The sequence below is a fragment of the Primulina tabacum genome, chromosome 14 (assembly GCF_025594145.1).
Source record: "Primulina tabacum isolate GXHZ01 chromosome 14, ASM2559414v2, whole genome shotgun sequence".
Lineage (NCBI taxonomy): Eukaryota > Viridiplantae > Streptophyta > Magnoliopsida > Lamiales > Gesneriaceae > Primulina > Primulina tabacum.
Genome location: NC_134563.1, coordinates 10262039 through 10282091, shown reverse-complemented (window position 1 = coordinate 10282091; position 20053 = coordinate 10262039). Strand labels below are relative to the sequence as shown.

Genomic DNA, 20053 nt, shown 5'->3' with positions numbered 1-20053 from the left:
ATTGTTCAATTCTATATACACAACTCTATACAACTCCTGTGTATTTTATCTAACTAATACGAGACAACTGTCATACGAGAGCCCCACGCAAAGTCCTCTGATCATTGTTATATCTGCCGCTCGGCGTAGCACAGCATTTTCGGCTGGTTGCCTCAAGGTTTTGAATTTTTTTTATTTAAGGAAAAATGAATGATACGGCGCATCCTCTACTGAATGGGCAAAATTCATTGGAGAATGGAAGTTTTTATAATGTAGTCAGGCTGCTATTAGTTTCTTTAATCTATCTTTTTAATCGTAATAATAAATATAACCAGCACATAGAGAAGCTCCATCCATGTTTGATCAGTTTGATTGTCACTATCAAAAACAAGCCTCCAAAGTCATCAGATACCAAACAAACAAGCACACTGATGCAAGAAAATGATCGGAAAAAATCAGCCTCTGTAACTCTATGATTAAACAAAACACTACATTAACTGCGTTGTCATCGCGAATGTTTCTACATTTTCACAAAATCAGTAAGACGGTGAGGCGGTGGTCGTATGCGTGGAGGACGAGGTGGCCGGGGAATGGGAATGAACCCCACCTTCACCACTATGGCTGCCACTGTCACCGGAGTGTAATTGCCTTTGTTTCGGGGAAGCTGATGCTTCTCGAAAGGGTTGTGCCAGGGACGCAACTGGGGCGTATATTCCGGCAGGCGTAGTGGGAGCATCCCCGGATGTAGTGGTCTTAGCCATGGCAGCAGCATATTCCGGTGGCACCCATATTCCTCCCACTACCACAAACTGAGGTGTTTGTTGCGCGTTATTGTTGTTTTGATTCGAAGGACTATGTCTTCTTGTGTGCAATCGATACTTCTGAAAAATGATCGAAAACGAGTTATTTGGAATGGGGTAAATTTCAAGATAATCCCACAAAAATATTATTAAAGTATGTGATTGACTTGATCTTTCTATGAACATTCCAAGAGGGAGCATGTATACAAGGAGAGGAATTTCCCCCCCGAAAACATCTTAGAATACGGCCTAAAAGTTGGAATAAATTAAAGCTACGACAATCTCCTTTCTCAAGACTAAATAAATCTAAAGAATTTTACATGGTCGATCCCATCGCATTATTCTTATTCACATTACGACCACAAAAGTCGTGGCTTCAAATGAAAGATTCTACACCTAAACCATTTAATAACAATCCAAGATGATGCTATTCCCATTGGCAACCAAAATAAACTTTCACCGCATCCCCTTAATTTGTCAAGATACATCAAGAAATTTCCATTATCATGAAATTAAAGGGAAAATCAACTTTTAATGTTCACAAACCTGTAAATGACTTTTAACCTCATCATTTGTGAGCCCATCGACCTTCATCAACTCCCTTATCTGTTTAGGTGTAGCAACTGCATAATCAAATCAATGACAACATATTAAATCGTGGATCGATATTACATACTTAATCTGATTTTATAGCTAAGATGCAATATGTATGACATATAGATACCATGGGAACCACCAAGTTGATGAAGGGATTGCACAAATCTTCTGTGTAATTCCGGCGACCAACACCTCCTTGCTTTTCTTAGAGACTCCCCTTCTTTATCTTCCTTCTTATTTCTTCCGCCGCCGCCACCGGAGTCCGCCGTGGAACTGGCGGATGCCGGTGGCGGTGACTTATTCTTTGGCACTTGCGTAGGAGCAGTTGGAGTTCCGCTAGTGCCTAAACTTTTCTCCTTCTTAAACGGTTGAAATGCACCGCCATTTCTTTTCACCTCCGTAACTACCACCTTTCTTGGTGAATCCTAAACTCCAAAAAATCTTCTAAATTAGCAAAAATCCTAAATGGAAACTAAAAATGCAATAATATTCCGGGAAATCACCTCTTTGGAAGATGGATCTGGGGCCTGATTCCAAAGCTGAACAGATCTAAGCCAGTCTGATTTCTTGGAATTCTTCTCATTACCATTCTTCTTACCATCTGTATTACTGATATCACCTAAATCCTTATTTTGCTTCTGGGATTCTTGTTCTTCACCATCAGAATGGGACGAGGCCCTCTTTAATGGAATAAACTCTTCGAAAACCGGACACGATGTCTGCTCGGAACATTCAGATTGCCCACGTAAATTACACTCTGTCGTCGTCCCAGAGAACTGATGTTTGCATGTCTCAATTGCTATAAATTACCAATATAAAATAAGCCCAAAACCAACCAAAAGAAATTCAAGAAAAAATTTAAAAAATGAAGAGTAAAAAAATGGTTAAAAAACTATAAACAGTATGATATGATACCTTGTGTAACAAGCTCAAAACAGAGAGGCAGCTCACGTCGAAAAACTTGAATCTTGTCACGCTCTTCCTGTAAAGCTTGTATATAATCTTGAAATCTCTGCATTTTCTCTGAAAAATCACTGTGATCTAAGGTGTTGATGATCATTTCTGTCCAATTTTCTTCACTGTACCCTGTTAAATTCTATCCTTACAGCCCTTATTTGGCTCAGTTATGAAATCATTACAAGAAGAAATGGTTCAAGGATTTGGGACCAGGGCGAAGAGAGATTATATGGGGCGAAGAGAAGGACGTTTTTTTTTAACCCTCAAATTGTCAGAGCATAGACATAGAGAGATCCGAATGAGGAGACGAGAATAAAAGGATCTAGGGTGGAATCAAGAAAAGGAATAATCTTAGTTTGCACAAAAAAAAAAAAAAAAGAAGACCCGCATGTGGTTACAGATTAGTTGTGCAAGAATGAGATAATTCAATTTTCATAATTGAGATACGAGAAATTTTGAATTTTGATATATATGCTTTATTTATTAGTTTTTTTTAATCAAAATTTAAACATCAAAACTAATTCTTTCCACATTTGTTATTTTTAAACTTCGGGAAATTAATATTCTGTGGGAATGTTAGGGAAAAGAGAAGCATAGGTTTGGTCTGATTTTGGAAAATGAAATTTATGCTCTATATATATATATATATATATATATATATATATAAGGTCAAGTTATAATTATTGGACAAAAAATATTCCAAAATTTTAAATTATGTTTATAAATATAATTTTTTTGACGGAAAATTATATAAACACTAAATAATATATAATAATAATAATAAAAGGAAATTATTAGTTTGTTGGAGGGGAAAAAAGAAGAAAGTAAATCCAAAATTTATTTGTTTGTTTAACAAGAACTGAGGTCAGGAGAAAACGAGGGGGAGGGGGGAAATGTCGAGGTCGGGCCGTCGCGTGCCGCTGAATCTTTGATTTTGAGATTTGTAGAGAGAGAAAGCGTGAAGGGGTTTGAATATTCGGGTATCGATTCTGTCGCATTTATTATTATTATTGTTTGGATAAGCTCGAGGTGAGCTGTCTCCTTTCTTTATCTATCCTGCTATTTATCTTTTGTTATTAAATTTTAATTTTATGACGATTTAAAAATATTAATATTTTTTGTTTAATTAAGTGTATCATGAAAAATATATTTTAATAAATTTATAATATTATTTTTAAGATTTTAAAATATATTTAATATAGTTGCATTATTATTTTATATAAGAATAAAAATATAATTTAAGAAAATAATATTTGATATTTGTTACATAAATGAATATACTCTTTTTTTCTTTCATAAATTTCATTAACTCTTTATTTACAAAATTTTGAAAAATTTATAAATACTACTGTATGTATATAAATTTGTTGGCATAATCCAATAAGTCATTTATTGGAAGGGCTAATATGCAATTTTATATATATATATATATATATATAGTTTTGATATGTTATTATTTTCGTACACAATAATGAAATGATATTATCTATTAAATATGATAAAATATATCAAAATTATATATTTAATAAGTAAAAATCTTTTTATTACTAAACACGAAAATTAACATAGTTGTGGACAATATTAAAAAACTAAGGAGTGTAATAGAATATACTCGCAAGGATCCAAAAACGTTTTGCAGCTGGGAGAATCTCTCCTTAGGAGCGTGACCTACACTCCAGTTAGCACCGCGTATGGTTTGGGTCTGTCCTTGGTGGAATGTGGTGAAAAATGTGGTGGCCTTTCGCCTTCTCCAAAAGACAATACCGAAGAACTCAGCATACCTATGAAATCACTCTCACAATAATATCGTGTAACACACGCACGAATACAATATCGCAACGTGGCTTTAGAAATCTTTAGAATGAAACTGGAATATTCCTCCTTGGTATGTAAGGGTTGGATCCAGTGTGCGCAAGTCCATTGATTATTAAAAGTTTCAAAAATAATAATAATTTTTATACCCCTAGAATTTCTAAATTCTCTCTCCCAAATTACCCGTTTCTCATAATACTTAAAACAAAATAATTAAAAATTCATCTGATGAAAATTTAAATTTATTTTCCAAATGTTAAGTTTTATATTAGATATAAAAGAGTTTGACAAAAACTTGTGTGAGACGGTCTAACGACTCGTATTTTGTGAGACCGATCTTTTATTTGGGTCATCCATGAAAAAGTATTACTTTTTATGCTAGGAGTATTACTTTTTATTTTGAATATCGGTAGAGTTGACACGTCTCACATATATATATATTCATGAGACCGTCTCACAAGAAACCTACTCAAAAGTTATTGTCAATTCAATGTGATGTCGAAGAATCTGGAATTCAGGCATGGAATATGATTTAACAAGCTGGTTTATTTTATCAGTGGTTAGGTAATTAGGTTTTATTCCAAGGAATAATTCTATTTTCCTATACAGAAACAGTGGAATAAGTCGTTAAATTTTACGTGGTTTTCTAATTTGATCGTTGATTGACTAATATGATCGTTGTTTGGAATAAAGCCATTTTACTTGCATAATGTTCGACTGTCCAGCAATTAGGTTTTTTGACACCTTTGTTTAAGAATTATCATTTGGCACAGATTCTCCTTTGAACGGAGATTTGACTAATTGATTGCTATTCTCCCATAAAATTGTGTGTTTTTTTTAGAAATAGTCCACCTACTCTATCTCTTGCCTACTATTTTTTATTATATGATAAAAATTAAAAACACAATCTAAATCGATTAAAAATTATTAGTTCTTTCGTGAGACGGTTTTACTGATTTTTATTCGTGAGAAAGGTCGACCATACTCATATTTATAATAAAAATTGTGATCCAAATAGAATATCCTTACTACAAATTGACATGTGATATCGTCTCTCACGAGAGTCTTTGTGTATAAAAATAATAATACATCATAATTTTTTAATTAAACATCAATTAATTATATTTTTCAGCAGAGCATTAAGTAATTCAATAACAAGAATATATTATTTCAGTAAAATTAAGGTAAATCGATGTTGCAATCTGAAATTGTGATCCAAATAGAATATCGACAGAACAAGAATCTCCACGTGCAATGGGCAGCAACAGAGAGTCCAGATTCAAGTATTGTTTGGGCTTTGGAACACTGACCCAACGGGCTGAAGTATATTGTTGGCAGGAAGGGTAAAAAATTAAGGTAAATCGATGTTTCAATCTGAAAGACTCTTATGATTTATATTACGGTAAATTCACTACAATCCAAAACTAGCTTATTCTTATCCAAATCCTTACCAAATATTTTTAAATAACGACATCTTTTCACATCCAAAAATTATCGTTAAAACCCCATAAATTCTACATACCATTTTTTTTTACAGAGTACTTGCAGATTTTGTTAAGAATGTAAATCGTCATATACAAATTTTGTTGGTCGAACAGAAAAATTCTCGGAGGCTCACAAAAGAGTGGAGAAGAAATAAAAAAAATTTCTAGAGCATATGCGATTTTATTAGCTGATCTCTTGATATGTGAAAAACATCGAAACTGTTGGACCCTTTAAAAGTTCTTAATTTTCAGCCGCATAAGTTTATATATCCCAAATCCTCATGTGACGATGTACTCTCTGTGGTTCCAAGAATATGTTGCTACCTGGACATTTTGTAATCCTTTTTCAATCAAAATCCATAATCCTTCCCGTAGAGCTAGTAGTTTTCCACGTGTCATTGAGAGTGGTAGTGTAACCTGCTTCCCAAAAGCTAGAATAAGCTTTTCCCTGATGGTCCCATAGAGCACCTCCAATGGCATGTAAATTCAAATGTTGGTTGACATAGCCGTCTACGTCCATGCGCATGATCTGGATCCGCGGTGTCTGCCATCAGGAAACTGCCCCATCACTACTGCCTTCCAGCTTCTGCATTTCAAGTTTGTTAGTCATCTGCAATTCGTCGAGAAAGACCCTGCACCAGAGACGGATCCAGAAATTAAAGTTGAGGTGGACTCGAACTTATTATAATAAATTAATTTATATATATATAAATAAATATGAAATATTAATATAAAAATAGTTAGCAAAATGACATTGGTATTTTTTTTATATAAAAAAACTATTGTTCCTAGCGTATTCGAAATAGAAGAGTTAATTTTTAAAAAAGAAGTTTAATCAATATCATTTTTCAAAATTTATATATTACTCAAATTAATATGTAACCCGTGTAATATAAGACAAGTTTTACTTAGATTCAAAACTTATATTTTAAACTATTTTTAATATATTTTAAATGTACTTTCAAAATTAAATTCTATTAAATAAAAGAATTGATAAAATAAATTTATCACTTTTATGAGTTATTTGCACCAAACCCCTTTTGAAATATCGAAAATCTACATTTATTCATTGTGAAAGTTAAATAAGTATTCTAGATATTATCTTTTATGAGTTATTTGCACCGTGATATCTTTTAAAAAAATTAGATTGTGCTTAAATCTCTATATATATTTACAAAAAAATTAAAATTGGCTCGAATCTCTATAACTCTTTGTAAAAAAAATTGGGATGTGCTACAGCCTAGGACGGGCCAAGCATAAGTCCGTCCTGCCTTGCACCATTCAATATCAGTGTTGGAGCTTCTGCCATCATCTGAGTGGGTATAGTTGTTTCTTTCTTTCCATATTCCAAGTGCAAATGACCACCTTCTCGAATTCTGTTCTCCCAAGCTCATGCATCAGAAGGTAACAAACGTCCTTCAAATCCATTCCTTGTAGTCGAGCAATGAGATGATAAAACTGCGTTCATTTCCAACTATATTTACTCATACGTAATGCATGAGAAAAGTGCATGGCTCGATGTTTTTCTCTCACGATTGCAGATATTGCAACGACATGAAACTAGAACATGGTGAGTCAGCAGATTCCAAGCAGTTGAGATATAGTCGCGGAACAATGTCCACCAGTAAATACGAAATTTCGGGATAAGGGATATAGTCCATAAGAACTTCCACCACAGCCTTGTTACTACTTTGGATTGATTCTCCGGTGGAGTATATAGTTCCATTCCCAATTGATATCCATCTCGCACTGAGTATTTACTAATCATATCTCCAAAACCGGGAACCCACTCTACTAAAACGTGGTAAGGGGATTGCTATGATTTCAGATGCCACAAATGGTTGAAAATTGTCATTTATGGTGCTTATTTACCAACTGCAATTCGAAGTTAGGGTCTTGACCAAAGTTTGATCGTTGGAGAGTAGTTTTCCAAGATTTCTTTGAAAACTTTTTTAAAGAGAAGCAATGATATGCCATTGAAGCAGTTAAGCTTCTCGTTCAGAGAGGAAATATGAAAGAAGAAGAAAGTAAAATGAATTTCCAGCATCTAGTTTGATTACAACACTGGAACGTATCAGATTTGAATTGTAAGAGGAAAACCCACGTGCATCTCGAGAAGTCATCAACCAGGGTAAGGAAATATCGGGCACCATTATGAGCAGGGGTTCGAAAAGGACCCCATATATCTATGTGAAGGAGTTGAAAAACATGAGTGGACTGTGATTGTTCTCTAATGGGAAAGGGACGCCTGGTTTGTTTGGCCATTGGGCAAACAGAGCAATGAGATAAAAGAGACTTACTTTTAATAAAAGGTAAGCAATATAAACGAGAAACAGATAAATGGCCGAATCTTTTATGCCATAGATCAATGTCATCAGTTATACTAGCAGAAAAAACACAAGAATGAGAGTTCAGATTACAGCTAGAATGCACATTTGATTGAACAGGTGTTGCTATACTGCTACGGAATCGATCAAGATAGCATAACCCATGCTTTTGTCTACCAATCCCCATGATCCTCCCAGTGAAGAGGTCCTGAAATAAACAGAAATTTGGGTAGAAGACAACAAAGCAATTATGATCTCTGGTGAATTGGGAGATGGATAGAAGATTAAAGCTAAAATCAGGAACAAAAAGAACTTTAGGTAGGTTATATGAAGGGGGAAGGTTGAACTGAACCACATGAAAGAATAGGGGTAATGTTACCATTTGGCAGCCTGACCGAACCAGAGGATGAAGCACACGGCTGAGTAGATTGCAAAACACTTGAAGTACCTGTAATATGAGCATTTGCCCCAGTGTCTAATATCCAATCAGTGTCCTTTGAAACTGTCATCAGGCTAGTAAATGTACCTACCAAATTAACTGTAGCTGCTGGAGTGGACATAGGTGAAAGGGATCGATTTTATGGTATTCAAATGCGCAACGGAAGTTCAAAAATTCTTTTCTAGGCAAGAAAACCCATATTTTAAGAAAAATTTGAACACCTTTGTACTAGTGTGTAACATATACTAAACACCTTTGTCATACATAGGGTGTTGAGAAATTATACCTATCAACCTCTTGAGGTTGATGATGGCTCGAACCAAGTTGTAAACAACTTGGCTCTTCAAAGGCAAGACAAATCTACAAGCTCTCCTTGTCCTTGAGTTCTTCCTTCAAAATCAAGCCCACCACTAACTAAGTAGATCTTCTCATATTTTGCACTAGAAAAATATGAGGATTTTTCTTTGAGAAGTGTAAGAATTCCTCAACCAAAATGAAGAGAAAAATGGAGAGAATTAGGAGAGGAATTTTCGGCCAAAGTGAGGGAGGGAAAGAGGTTGGAAGACTTTTCTTGGTCCTTGAAAAAGTTGAGTTAAGCATGTGCATGCCATGCCTTGGTTATTCAAAAAGTTTTCTCCCAACTCTTCACCTCCCATGCATGCATTTTTGAGTGGGCTTATAACAATTACAAGGCCCATGGACTTTAATTTAATTGTCTCAAACATATTTGAGCCCAATTAAACTTTACTTGATTTTACTCAAGTCCACTAGTTAAACAATTATTTCCAATTGGGCTCTATAAGGTCCAATGTTATTTAATTAATTCAACACTTGAACTAATTTAATTATTTGGACTCTACTAGGTCCACTAGTGTTTAATTAATTCAACACTTGAATTAATTTAATTTAGTCCATAATAATGTTTATGAAAATCACAATTTTCAAATACATTATTCACTTGGCCTACTTTTAATCTAGGAACACTTCCACAAATTAAAAGTTATATTTCTCTCATAGAAGTCATACTTCTAATTTTTTCCTTACGCTTATAAACTCATTTATAAGCCGTTCAACACATTGAACTATTTTACTTCTCAACGGGATCTAGAAAGCTAGTACTTGTGTGGTCTCAATGGTTCATTGATACAACTAGCCGTGGGTTCACATCTCCATGTGATTCGGGCTAAACATGTCCTTATATGAGCATACCCTAATTGCTCCATTCTTACTTATCAACTCCTTGATAACAAGAACGTCAGAACTCAAGTCTGATAGTACCCAACCAACCATGTTAAACGCCTAGCAGCATCGCTTACATGATTCCCTAGGTATCAAATGATAGTGCCTGCAAAAACCATTCAATTATGGTTAGCGTACAGTACGGTCCCTTCAACTCATATATCCCGACCGATTCGACAACCATTGGTTTATCGAGAGTTGTTAATGAATCGATACTATGTGTCATGTCGTAGTTGCATCGATGGTGTAATCTATGAAACCCCTTTCATAATTACCACCATACTCTGATCAGAGATTTCAACCTACATACACATGAGAACACATAGGATATCCATACCCGAAGGTAAGCGGTGAATCCCCGACTACAATGCATCGACTCCTATATGTTTCGACAGAACACCCAACCTTGCCACCTGATGACCCCATGAGAGTCGGTAAACAAGTCAAAGTGTAATTTTAGCACATAGAGTCTCAATGTTGTCCCGGGTCATAAGGACTAATGGTGTACAACCATAAACTAGGACTTTTCCACTCGATAAGTGAGAACCACTTGGAAAGTCCTTTATGGAGGGTTGATCAGTGCACTCTACCAGGAGCACCTATCTGCATGCTCGGACATCACAATGTCCCCTACCAATGAAACATGGTACTCACATCGCAGATACTAGTCTCAAACTCGAGCGGCCTATATCCTTCTTAGCGGCGGCTGAATCGACTTGGAACTGTTTAGAATATACAGATTCCAAATATGAGTTTCATGGTACTCATCATATGAGCATCTCATATTCTTTCTATTATTTGTATATTCAAGGGCTTTATCTATGCAACTAGCATGGGTATACAGATAAAGATGTGCCAATAATAATTTCAAATATTATTAAAATAAAGATTGTTTATACATAGAGTTTCATTGTGAACACTCGGCCAACACTTGGCTCGACGGACACCTACTCTAACAATAGGTTGATCAAGCAATCGTAATAATTGCTGATATTGAGCATCAGTAAAGGTATGAGCCATATGAGGAATGGCTTTTGATTCATCAGAGACACTGCAAGGATCAGCCGTAGTATTGACACTATTATGAGCAGAGAATTTCGAAGGCTTCTGAGTGAACTTGTAGTTCTTAGATTGAGGAAACTTCCTGTGTAAATTGTGACCAGGACGGTAGCCAATCAAACGAAAGCATTGATCCTTTGTATGACCTAGAATGTTGCAATGCTCGCATTTTACTGAATCCACTTTTTTATTCGAAGAAGAAAAAAAGCAACATCAGGTAATTCAGCATTCAGGTGAGAAGAAAGAGCTGCTCGATGCGATCCCTCTTGACTGACAATGGAATATGCTTGATTGACAGATGGCAAGGGATCTAACATCAAAATTTGACTACGAACATGCCCATACGTCTCATTCAGTCCCATTAGAAATTGTAGAAGACGCTGATGTTGATCATGATCAAGATATGCCTTAGCAGTGGCACATCCGCACGAAGGAAGCGTAACCAGAGAGGAGTACTCATCCCATAGCTTCTTCAAGTTTGAAAAATACATTGAAATGGATGAAGAGCCTTGTGAGAGATGTGAAATTTCACGGTGAAGAGAAAAAATTCTCGATCCACAAATTTTATCAAATCTTTCCTTCAGATCTGTCCAAACAGCGGAAGCCTCAGTGCAATATATGATCCCGCTGAAAATTTCCTTCGAAACCGAACTCATTAACCATGAGAGAACAATTGCGTTACATCTCTCCCTTTGATGTAGAGTAGGATGATTATCAGCTGGCTTGCGACAGGATCCATTGATGAAACCGAGCTTGTTTTTCGCTCGCAGTGCTAAGAGCATTGCCCTACTCCAAACTCCATGGTTCTCTATACCAATCTAGGGTTCCGAGACCAACGAAACACCTGGAGCATCAGATGGATGCAAATAGAGGGGATCACTAAAGCTAAAATTGGTTGTATGTGCTGCCATGGACAGATTCAATCAGATGCGGAAGAGATCAGCTCTGATACCATGTTAAAGAGAAGCAATGATCTGCCATTGAAGCAGTTAAGCTTCTCGTTCAGAGAGGAAATATGAAAGAAGAAGAAAGTAAAATGAATTTCCAGCATCTTGTTTGATTACAAAAGTCAAGCTATTTATATCCTGACTAATCAAGCTAGTGTCCAGCTGTCTAACTAATGTGATAACCATCCAACTATCAACCCTGTGTCAATGACGTGTACACATTATGTAACAAACTTGGTACGCATTTTTCATTATATATCTTTACTGAACTTCCGTTCTCAATCAACCAAATCAGCCCATCTTTCAATAGTTCCCTACTCCACAGTAGCGATCCCCATACATAAAACAGATTATGACCCAATGCAGCCTCCATAATATTGCTATGTCTGAAATATATTGATTTGAGGACTCACGCGCTTAAAGAATTCGGATTGGTTACCATGCGCCATGTTTGCTTGGCAAGAAAAGCTTTGTTGAAATTTCAAGCTTCCTAAAGCCCATGCCTCCCATGGAATTTGGGTATTCGAAAACATGACAGAGCTACGTCGGGAACTGGGGATCGCTTGGAGAACTCTTGCCTTCAGAGAAAGTTTTATTTTCCCAGCTTTTAATTTTTTTGGCCACTTTCTCTGTCAAATAGTTAAACCGAACCTTTTAACTCCTCATAGAAAAAATTGGAAGCCCCAAGTACACTTCATGACCCCGGTCCATGTTAGAGTAGATGCCCTGCAAGCCAACTGTTGGTTAGGGATTTTATTGACTCAGTTGTAATAAACAATCTTTATTTTAATATAATTCATTATTTCATGGTTTGTAATTTCTTTATCTGTATACTCATGTTATCAAACATAGATAAAGTCCTTGATTATACTTTAATACAAATGAATCGTAATTCGATGTTGAAACTCATTTGTAAACACTGTATGCTCTAAATTCGTTCCTAGTCGATTCAGCCGCCTAAAACATGGATAAAGGTCGCTTGAGCTCGAGACTAGCAGATGGGTAGTCATATGATGATTATACCGAACAACCCTTCCTCGAACTTTCCAAGTGGTTATCATTCATCGAGAGGATAAGTCCGTGGTTATGATTGTACACCATTAGTCCTTACGACCCGGGACAACACTGCGACTCTATATGCTATGGTTGTGCTTTGACTCGTTTACCGGCTCCAGGAGAGTCATCAGGTGGCGAGGTTGGGTACAGTTGCGACACATATAGGAGCCAGTGTGATACGAATCCTCGTACGAATGAGAAGCAAACACGATTAATTAGAATCGCGCCCTCAATTCAATAACGAACAAGGATCGATTATGTTGTCCCGATCTTTTGAAACAAGCAACGATTTGTGATATTCACCTCTAAGCGATTAACACTTAGTAACAAATATCAACGATAATAACAATCGAATTTGATACGAACATTCAAAGAACTTGTTTTGACAATTCGTGCGAAAATAATTGACAAACGCCACAAAGATGCAATCTTTGATAAGCTTGATTTTGTGAAGAACCAAGCTAAAATAGCCTCGAATATTGAGAGAAACCTCAAGAAATTTCTTATATCTCTGAATTATTTCGTTCATGGTCTGATACAATGCATATATAATCAATAAAACATGAAAAAGTAGTGTAAAAAGTCATAACAAAAGTTGTCTAGCAAGTTTGACACGGCAGTGCGCGCGGTGGCGCGACTTCTCGCGCGATGGCGCGTGGCATTCTGCCTTGCACCAGCCCGGGGCACGTGGCAGCGCCAATTCACGCGCGATGGCACGTGCGGAGCGCGCGGTCACGCCGGTTCAGGCGCGCATGCGTGCGCGCGGCTACGTCGCACGTGCTGCTGTCCTCATGGTTATTAGCACTTGAATTACATTCCAAACACTTCCATCATTGTGTCCATGTTCCTCAAGCTCCTCTAACTTAGACACCCAATTTGGTTGACTTCCTTGGTAGCTCACCATGAATCCTTGAAGTGCTTCTTTAAACTTCTTGCTATGTCCCCTTGTTATAGGTCCTTCGGGCAACTCCAATGACTCCCTTGCCTTCTTTGGTGCTTGACCAACCACGTTTGCATCATCCTCCCCTTCTTGAAAAGGATTTGTCCTCAAATCTTGTCCACCTACGCAAAAAAAAAAAAAACGAAGCAAGTTAGTAATAAAAATGATTAAATTATCAACATGCTTACCTTTAAACTCAAGTTTGTGGGTGCTATTGTTTGCTCGCTCCTTCAGCACTAGAATTCCCAACATCACCATTGCCTTTCCTATAAACTCATCACTTTACCATATACCAAATAATAAATGACACCAAATGATAAAATACCATTAAGTATCACAAAAATAATATTTCTCCCCTTCTTAGACCTAGTTAACACACAAGTGAAATCCATACACGTGTACGACCATAGCTAACTAGGAATAAGACATAGTTCATGCACGATATAAGAATCTAGCCAAAACTAGATGTACTACCCATGTAAACATTTAACTCAACCCAAAGATTTGAACATAATGCATACAATTCATTGTCATGACTAAAACTCATCAATTTGACAACTCTTGAAAAATCACAATCACTAACATTTAAATTTGATCTATTCAATATGTCATCATTCTCAAATCTTTGACTTCTAGGCACAAAGGTTAATTCACAGTTAGACCCTTTAGACATCCCACTGTCAACTCTCTCACCAAATGCTTGAATACAACACAACAACGAAGTAAGATAAGGACGAAAGTCATACCTCATGGTTGTTGCGTTGGCAACTAACCTTACCTCACGGTGAGTGTTCTCAACATCAAATGGATCATCCCATTGCATTTTTACACCTTTCTCATTTGCTCGTCTCCTCATCATGTCTTCATCGAAATCCTGCAAAGGAGAAATAATAATGCTCGGGATTGAACCGGCTATATCATCACAATGAGAATAAACCACTTTGTACAAAGGTACATGAAAGGGTTTATGCAAGAATAAGCAACTCTCAACCTCACTGTTTTGTGTCTTCAAATTATTTTTCTTTTCTTTTGCTTTCGCCTCTTTTTCTTTTTCTTTTTCTCTGATTTCATCATTCTCTTCTTTTTTTTTCTATGGTCATCTCACTCTTTTGTTCACTCATTTTTTCGACCATATCAAATTTTTTTTCACTCTTTTCAATATATTTCAATTGATCATCAATAATTTCTTTTCGTTTCAATTGAGCAAAAGAAATATGTTTCTCTTCAAATGTTTTTAGCAACAAAGTTTCTTCTTGCCTACTCTCCTCCTCCTTAATAGACAAATCACACATTTCTTTACCACTCAATGATTCACTTTCCACTGTACACAATTTAACATCATTCGACTCATCAACTAGTGGAATATTATCATCAACAACTTTCTCAACCACAACCTCAAATTCAGGTTCTTCTACAACCTCAACTTCATGTTCAAATTCTCGAACAATCTCAACCTCCACTTGAGATTTAAGTTCAACCGACGACTCTACTACTGTCAGCTCCTTATGTTGACATTGGCTAGTATCATGCCCAAATTTTAAGCACCAACAACATATAATATCAAAAGTGCTTGAATTTGAGTATTTACTTGTACCTTGATATTCATATTTGGTAGCTTCACGTCTCGACTCCTTCATTGGCCTATCAATAATTTCCTCTTCCAAGCTCGTCCGCCAATTGGGTGTCAATGACTCCCTACCCACATCACGTTCACTTCTTCTGCCCACTCTTCTATTCTCCTCACATCTCCTATCATCACCATGATCCACGTGCAAAGCTCTATCCCCACCAAATCTACTACCTCATCTATTCCCATCATCTTGCCTATCATACCTCTCCTCTCCTTCACTCCGCCTATACCTCTCACGTAGAGGCTTAAACTCCTTCTCCCAAATTCTATTCAACCCTCTCAACATTTTTTGAAATTGACGATCGTCAACCATTATACCTGCAAGAAAAGGTTAGTAGAATATAATAAAAAATAAATTTTCTCACCACGAATCCTCACTGGTCACTCCAATGAAAATTCACTCGACTCTCTTTTTTTTTTCTTTTTTTTCCTCACTACAAAATACTCACTGGTCACTCCAAAGAAATAACCCTCGCACTCAAGTGTTTTCACTCGAATTTGATAGTTCTCTCTAAGATGTGCTCAAGCTTTGTACTTGTATATCAAACTAACAAGATTCAACTCGTGGACACTCGCAACTATCTCACTTGGACTGCACAAAACAAAGAACGCTAGAATAACGCAGATCTTACAACAATACAAAGGATAACACGGATCTGAAAACAGAAACGAAAGTATAACACAGATCTGATAACAGAACAAAATTTTAGAAAGATCTGAAAATAAAAACGAAAGGAAAACACAGATCTGAGAACAGAACGAAATTTTAGACAGATCTGAAAATAGCAACGAAAGGATAACACAGATCTGAGAACCGAACGAAATTTTAAACAGATCTGAAAATAGCAACGATAACTTACTTGAATCAAAGAGAACCAAAAGCTCTAATACCAAATGATACGAATCCTCGTAGGAATGAGAAGCAAACACGATTAATTAGAATCGCGCCCTCAATTCAATAACGAACAAGGATCGATTATGTTGTCCCGATCTTTTGAAACAAGCAACGATTTGTGATATTCACCTCTAAGCGATTAACACTTAGCAACAAATATCAACGATAATAACAATCGAATTTCATACGAACCTTCAAAGAAATTGTTTTGACAATCCGTGCGAAAATAATTTACAAATGCCACAAAGATGCAATCTTTGATAAGTTTGATTTTGTGAAGAACCAAGCTAAAATAGCCTTGAATATTGAGAGAAACCTCAAGAAATTTCTTATATCTCTGAATTATTTCGTTCATGGTCTGATAGAATGCATATATAATCAATAAAACATGAAAAAGTAGTGTAAAAAGTCATAACAAAAGTTGTCTAGCAAGTTTGACACGGCAGTGCACGCGGTGGCGCGACTTCTCGTGTGATGGAGCGCGGCATTCTGCCTTGCACCAGCCCGGGGCGCGCTGCAGCGCCGATTCACGCGCGATGGCGCGCGCGGAGCGCGCGGTCGCGCCGGTTCAGGCGCGCATGCGCGCGCGCGGCTACGCTGCTTATGGCGCGGGTGTGCGCGGTCGCGGGTGTGCGCGTGCTGCTGTCCTCATGGTTATTTAGCACTTGAATTACATTCCAAACACTTCCATCATTGTGTCCATGTTCCTCAAGCTCCTCTAACTTAGACACCCAATTTTGATGACTTCCTTGGTAGCTCACCATGAATCCTTGAAGTGCTTCTTTAAACTTCTTGCCACGTCCACTTGTTATAGGTCCTTCGGGCAACTCCAACGACTCCTTTGCTGTGGGGACCCAGACGCTAATTCATGTCTTAATCATTATTAATGTCAAATATAACAATTAAGAAAAGTGGGACTAAATATTTTTTTTTTAAATTATAAATGCGGAAACGTAACAGTAATCTATCTGATATACATGTCAATATCAAAATACAAGTTATGTACTACATGCCTCTATCTCAACTAGGTTCAACAACTATACATCCAGTGCTGAATCCTATTCTGCTTCTGGGCCCGGATCTCCACGCTAACTATAATCTCTCATCCTCTTCCTGATCCTGATCCTGTCCCACCTGTTTTCAAGCACACATACAAACAAGACAACAGCCGGATAACTCCGATGAGAATTACATTCCCAGTAAAAATCATGTATACATGCATGTCATATAAACAAATATACAATCATGAAACAGATAGTCATAACATGTATCCCAATCAGAAACATGAATCAATACAAACTCTGAATAACATGAATCAATACAACCTCCGAATCACACTCCGTGATTCTTAGACTCTGACTCGACTCTTTCTAGTCTAGGGATCCTGATCTGAATAAGAACATACACCCACCTACACTCCCGATCGGGGTGGTGGCACGTTCTTATTCACGGACTTTGGCTCTTTCCATATCGAACATCAGTAATAGAAGAAACTCCAATTCTATCCACTTCGATATAACCAAACGTCCGGTGTCTTGGCGAATCAGCCACAGACTAGGCACATCAGCCCTGGCATATCGGCCAAACCTCTATGACAATGTGCAATGGCCCAGTGACGATTCCATCACTATCGGGTACCTCTGTCACGAGATCAATCGTCTACGACTAGGCGTATCAGCCCATGACTCAATGCATAAATCAATATACCAAAAATAACAATCACATCAATTGCAATTAATCAATGCAATAAGATGAAGTATGTGATTTTGGAAAACTCAAGTCGAATCGAACTAGAGTTGTGCAATCCCGCATCAACATAAATTTATACCTTCCTTTCTGTCACTCTGACTCTGTCGAAGTCTCGAACTCACTGCCTGTCAATATCAATCTGGCAATGACAATATCAATACACTGTATCAATGTATAACTCAATTCAAAACCTGTTCTGATCAATACTCAAGTCAAACATAATCTGATCCATATCAACGATATCATGATACAATCTCAATCAATACTGAATGTGAGGCCCGGGGCCGAAGAGGGCGGGGGGTGATCGCCGTTTCCATCAGTTGCACGGACAATGAGCGGCTCCTGGCAGGCTTCTAGGTGGAGGGTACATGAATGAACCGACCCACACGGGAATGAGAGCGATTCCGAGACTGTTCAATGTAATGGACTGTACAGTTGAAGAGGGCTTAAAAGATTTGATTTGTACTACTCATATCACGAGGTGCATCTTCTTTTCGGTAGCTCATCACATAAGAACTCCAAAGTTAAGCGTGCTTGACTTGGGGCAATTTTGGGATGGGTGACCTCCTGAGAAGTTTCCCAGGGTGCGTGTGAGTGAGGACATAAGCACGCTGAAAAGACCCGTCTTGATACAGTGAGGACAGTCGTCGAATATGGGGCGTTACACTGAATCTGATCACAATCAATCTACTGATGTTTCGACGGCATAACAATACAGTCTTGATAGCCTCGTCAATCTCAACATCACAAATATAATACCACAACTCATAATCGATATCAATACGAATCATAATCTTCAATAATAACAAGTCATAACATCAAATCTGCACAATCTCAATCATATCACTTCCGAAAATCATAACAATTACATAAACAGTCCGTTCTTCGATCTGACTTCAATTATATACCGATCAGTATACCCAGAACACAATATATCAGTCAAATAACCATTTCCCCAATATCATCATCTCAAACGATATCAGAATTCAATAAAACTTACGTCCTGTTGTAGCTGTCGTCGTTAGGAACTCGGTAGTGTACTCGGATTCAAAATCGAACGGACAGATTGAAATATAAAGGCGTAAGGATTTCTGAAGCTTCCCTCGTAGCTTTTCTCGATTCCATCTGATAATTCTGAGGGATTTGTATGTATGTATATATATATATATATATATCCAATTGCATGTAAAGATACGTGTCATCATTTTTCACAACTTTCAGGCGGCGCTCAGGCGGTCGAGAATTACCGCTCGGGCACGGCATGTTCTACCTGAACATTTTCTTATCACGCACTGGCGCTCGGGCGGTCAAAAACTACCGCCCGGGCGCCGAACCTTCTGTCCGTAACATAATCTTATTGAACACTAGCGCTCGGGCGGTCGAAAACTACCGCTCGGGCACCAATAGTTCTGTCCAAACATTGTACTTTTCATATGCTTTGCCCAGTCTGGTCTCGGAATGGCCCGACTATAATCACATCAGTTCATAATCAATAAATCATCTCAGATTACAATAATCAAATTCTCGGGCATTATACTTGCCTTCTTGGGTGCTTGACCAACCATGTTTGCATCACAGTGCATTGTAGTCGGGGATTCACCGTTCACCTATGGGTGTGGATATACTATGTGATCTGATGAAATAATAGTGCGTGGAATCTCTGGCCAGAGTATGAGATGTACGTTAGAGAACGAGTTCTCCAATAGTACATATGATGCCACTATTTATATGTGTCACATAGTTATCAATTATTATGCAACCCTCGATGAACCAATGGTTGCAGATTCGATCGAGATATATGAGATGAAGGGACTGTGCGTTAATCATAATCGACTGGTTCTTGCAGGCACTATCAGTGATACCTAGGGGATCATGGGGCGATGCTACTAGACGCTCTTACCATGATCCGATGGGTGCGATCAGAAATGAGTTATGACATTCTTGATCAAGGTGTTGATGAAAAGAATGGGGCTAACTAGGTTGGCCCGAATAAGAATAAATGTTATTCTGAATCACAAAGAGTTGTGAATCCACGGCTAGCTGTATCCCTGAACCATTGAGGGTCACACAAGTCCTGGATCATTTGTTCCCGTCGAGAGAATAAATTCAAGGAGTTGATTTTATATGATGATTAAATTTTGAG

General features: G+C 37.4%; 2 protein-coding genes across 2 annotated transcripts; both read right to left on the bottom strand.

Moving 5' to 3' along the window:
* Window positions 1–318: 318 nt before the first annotated feature.
* LOC142525264 (transcription factor HHO3-like) lies at window positions 319–2712 on the bottom strand. Its single transcript, XM_075629495.1, has 5 exons — window positions 2292–2712; window positions 1880–2175; window positions 1504–1801; window positions 1326–1402; window positions 319–860 (listed from the first exon to the last, which is right to left on the bottom strand). Exons 1-5 carry the CDS (start codon window positions 2434–2436, stop codon window positions 516–518), a joined length of 1161 nt encoding a protein of 386 aa, XP_075485610.1. The 5' UTR covers window positions 2437–2712; the 3' UTR covers window positions 319–515.
* Window positions 2713–10863: 8151 nt separating this feature from the next.
* Window positions 10864–11475, bottom strand: LOC142523778 (uncharacterized). Its single transcript, XM_075627509.1, has one exon. The coding sequence runs from the start codon at window positions 11473–11475 to the stop codon at window positions 10864–10866; it is 612 nt and encodes a 203-aa protein (XP_075483624.1).
* Window positions 11476–20053: the final 8578 nt, after the last annotated feature.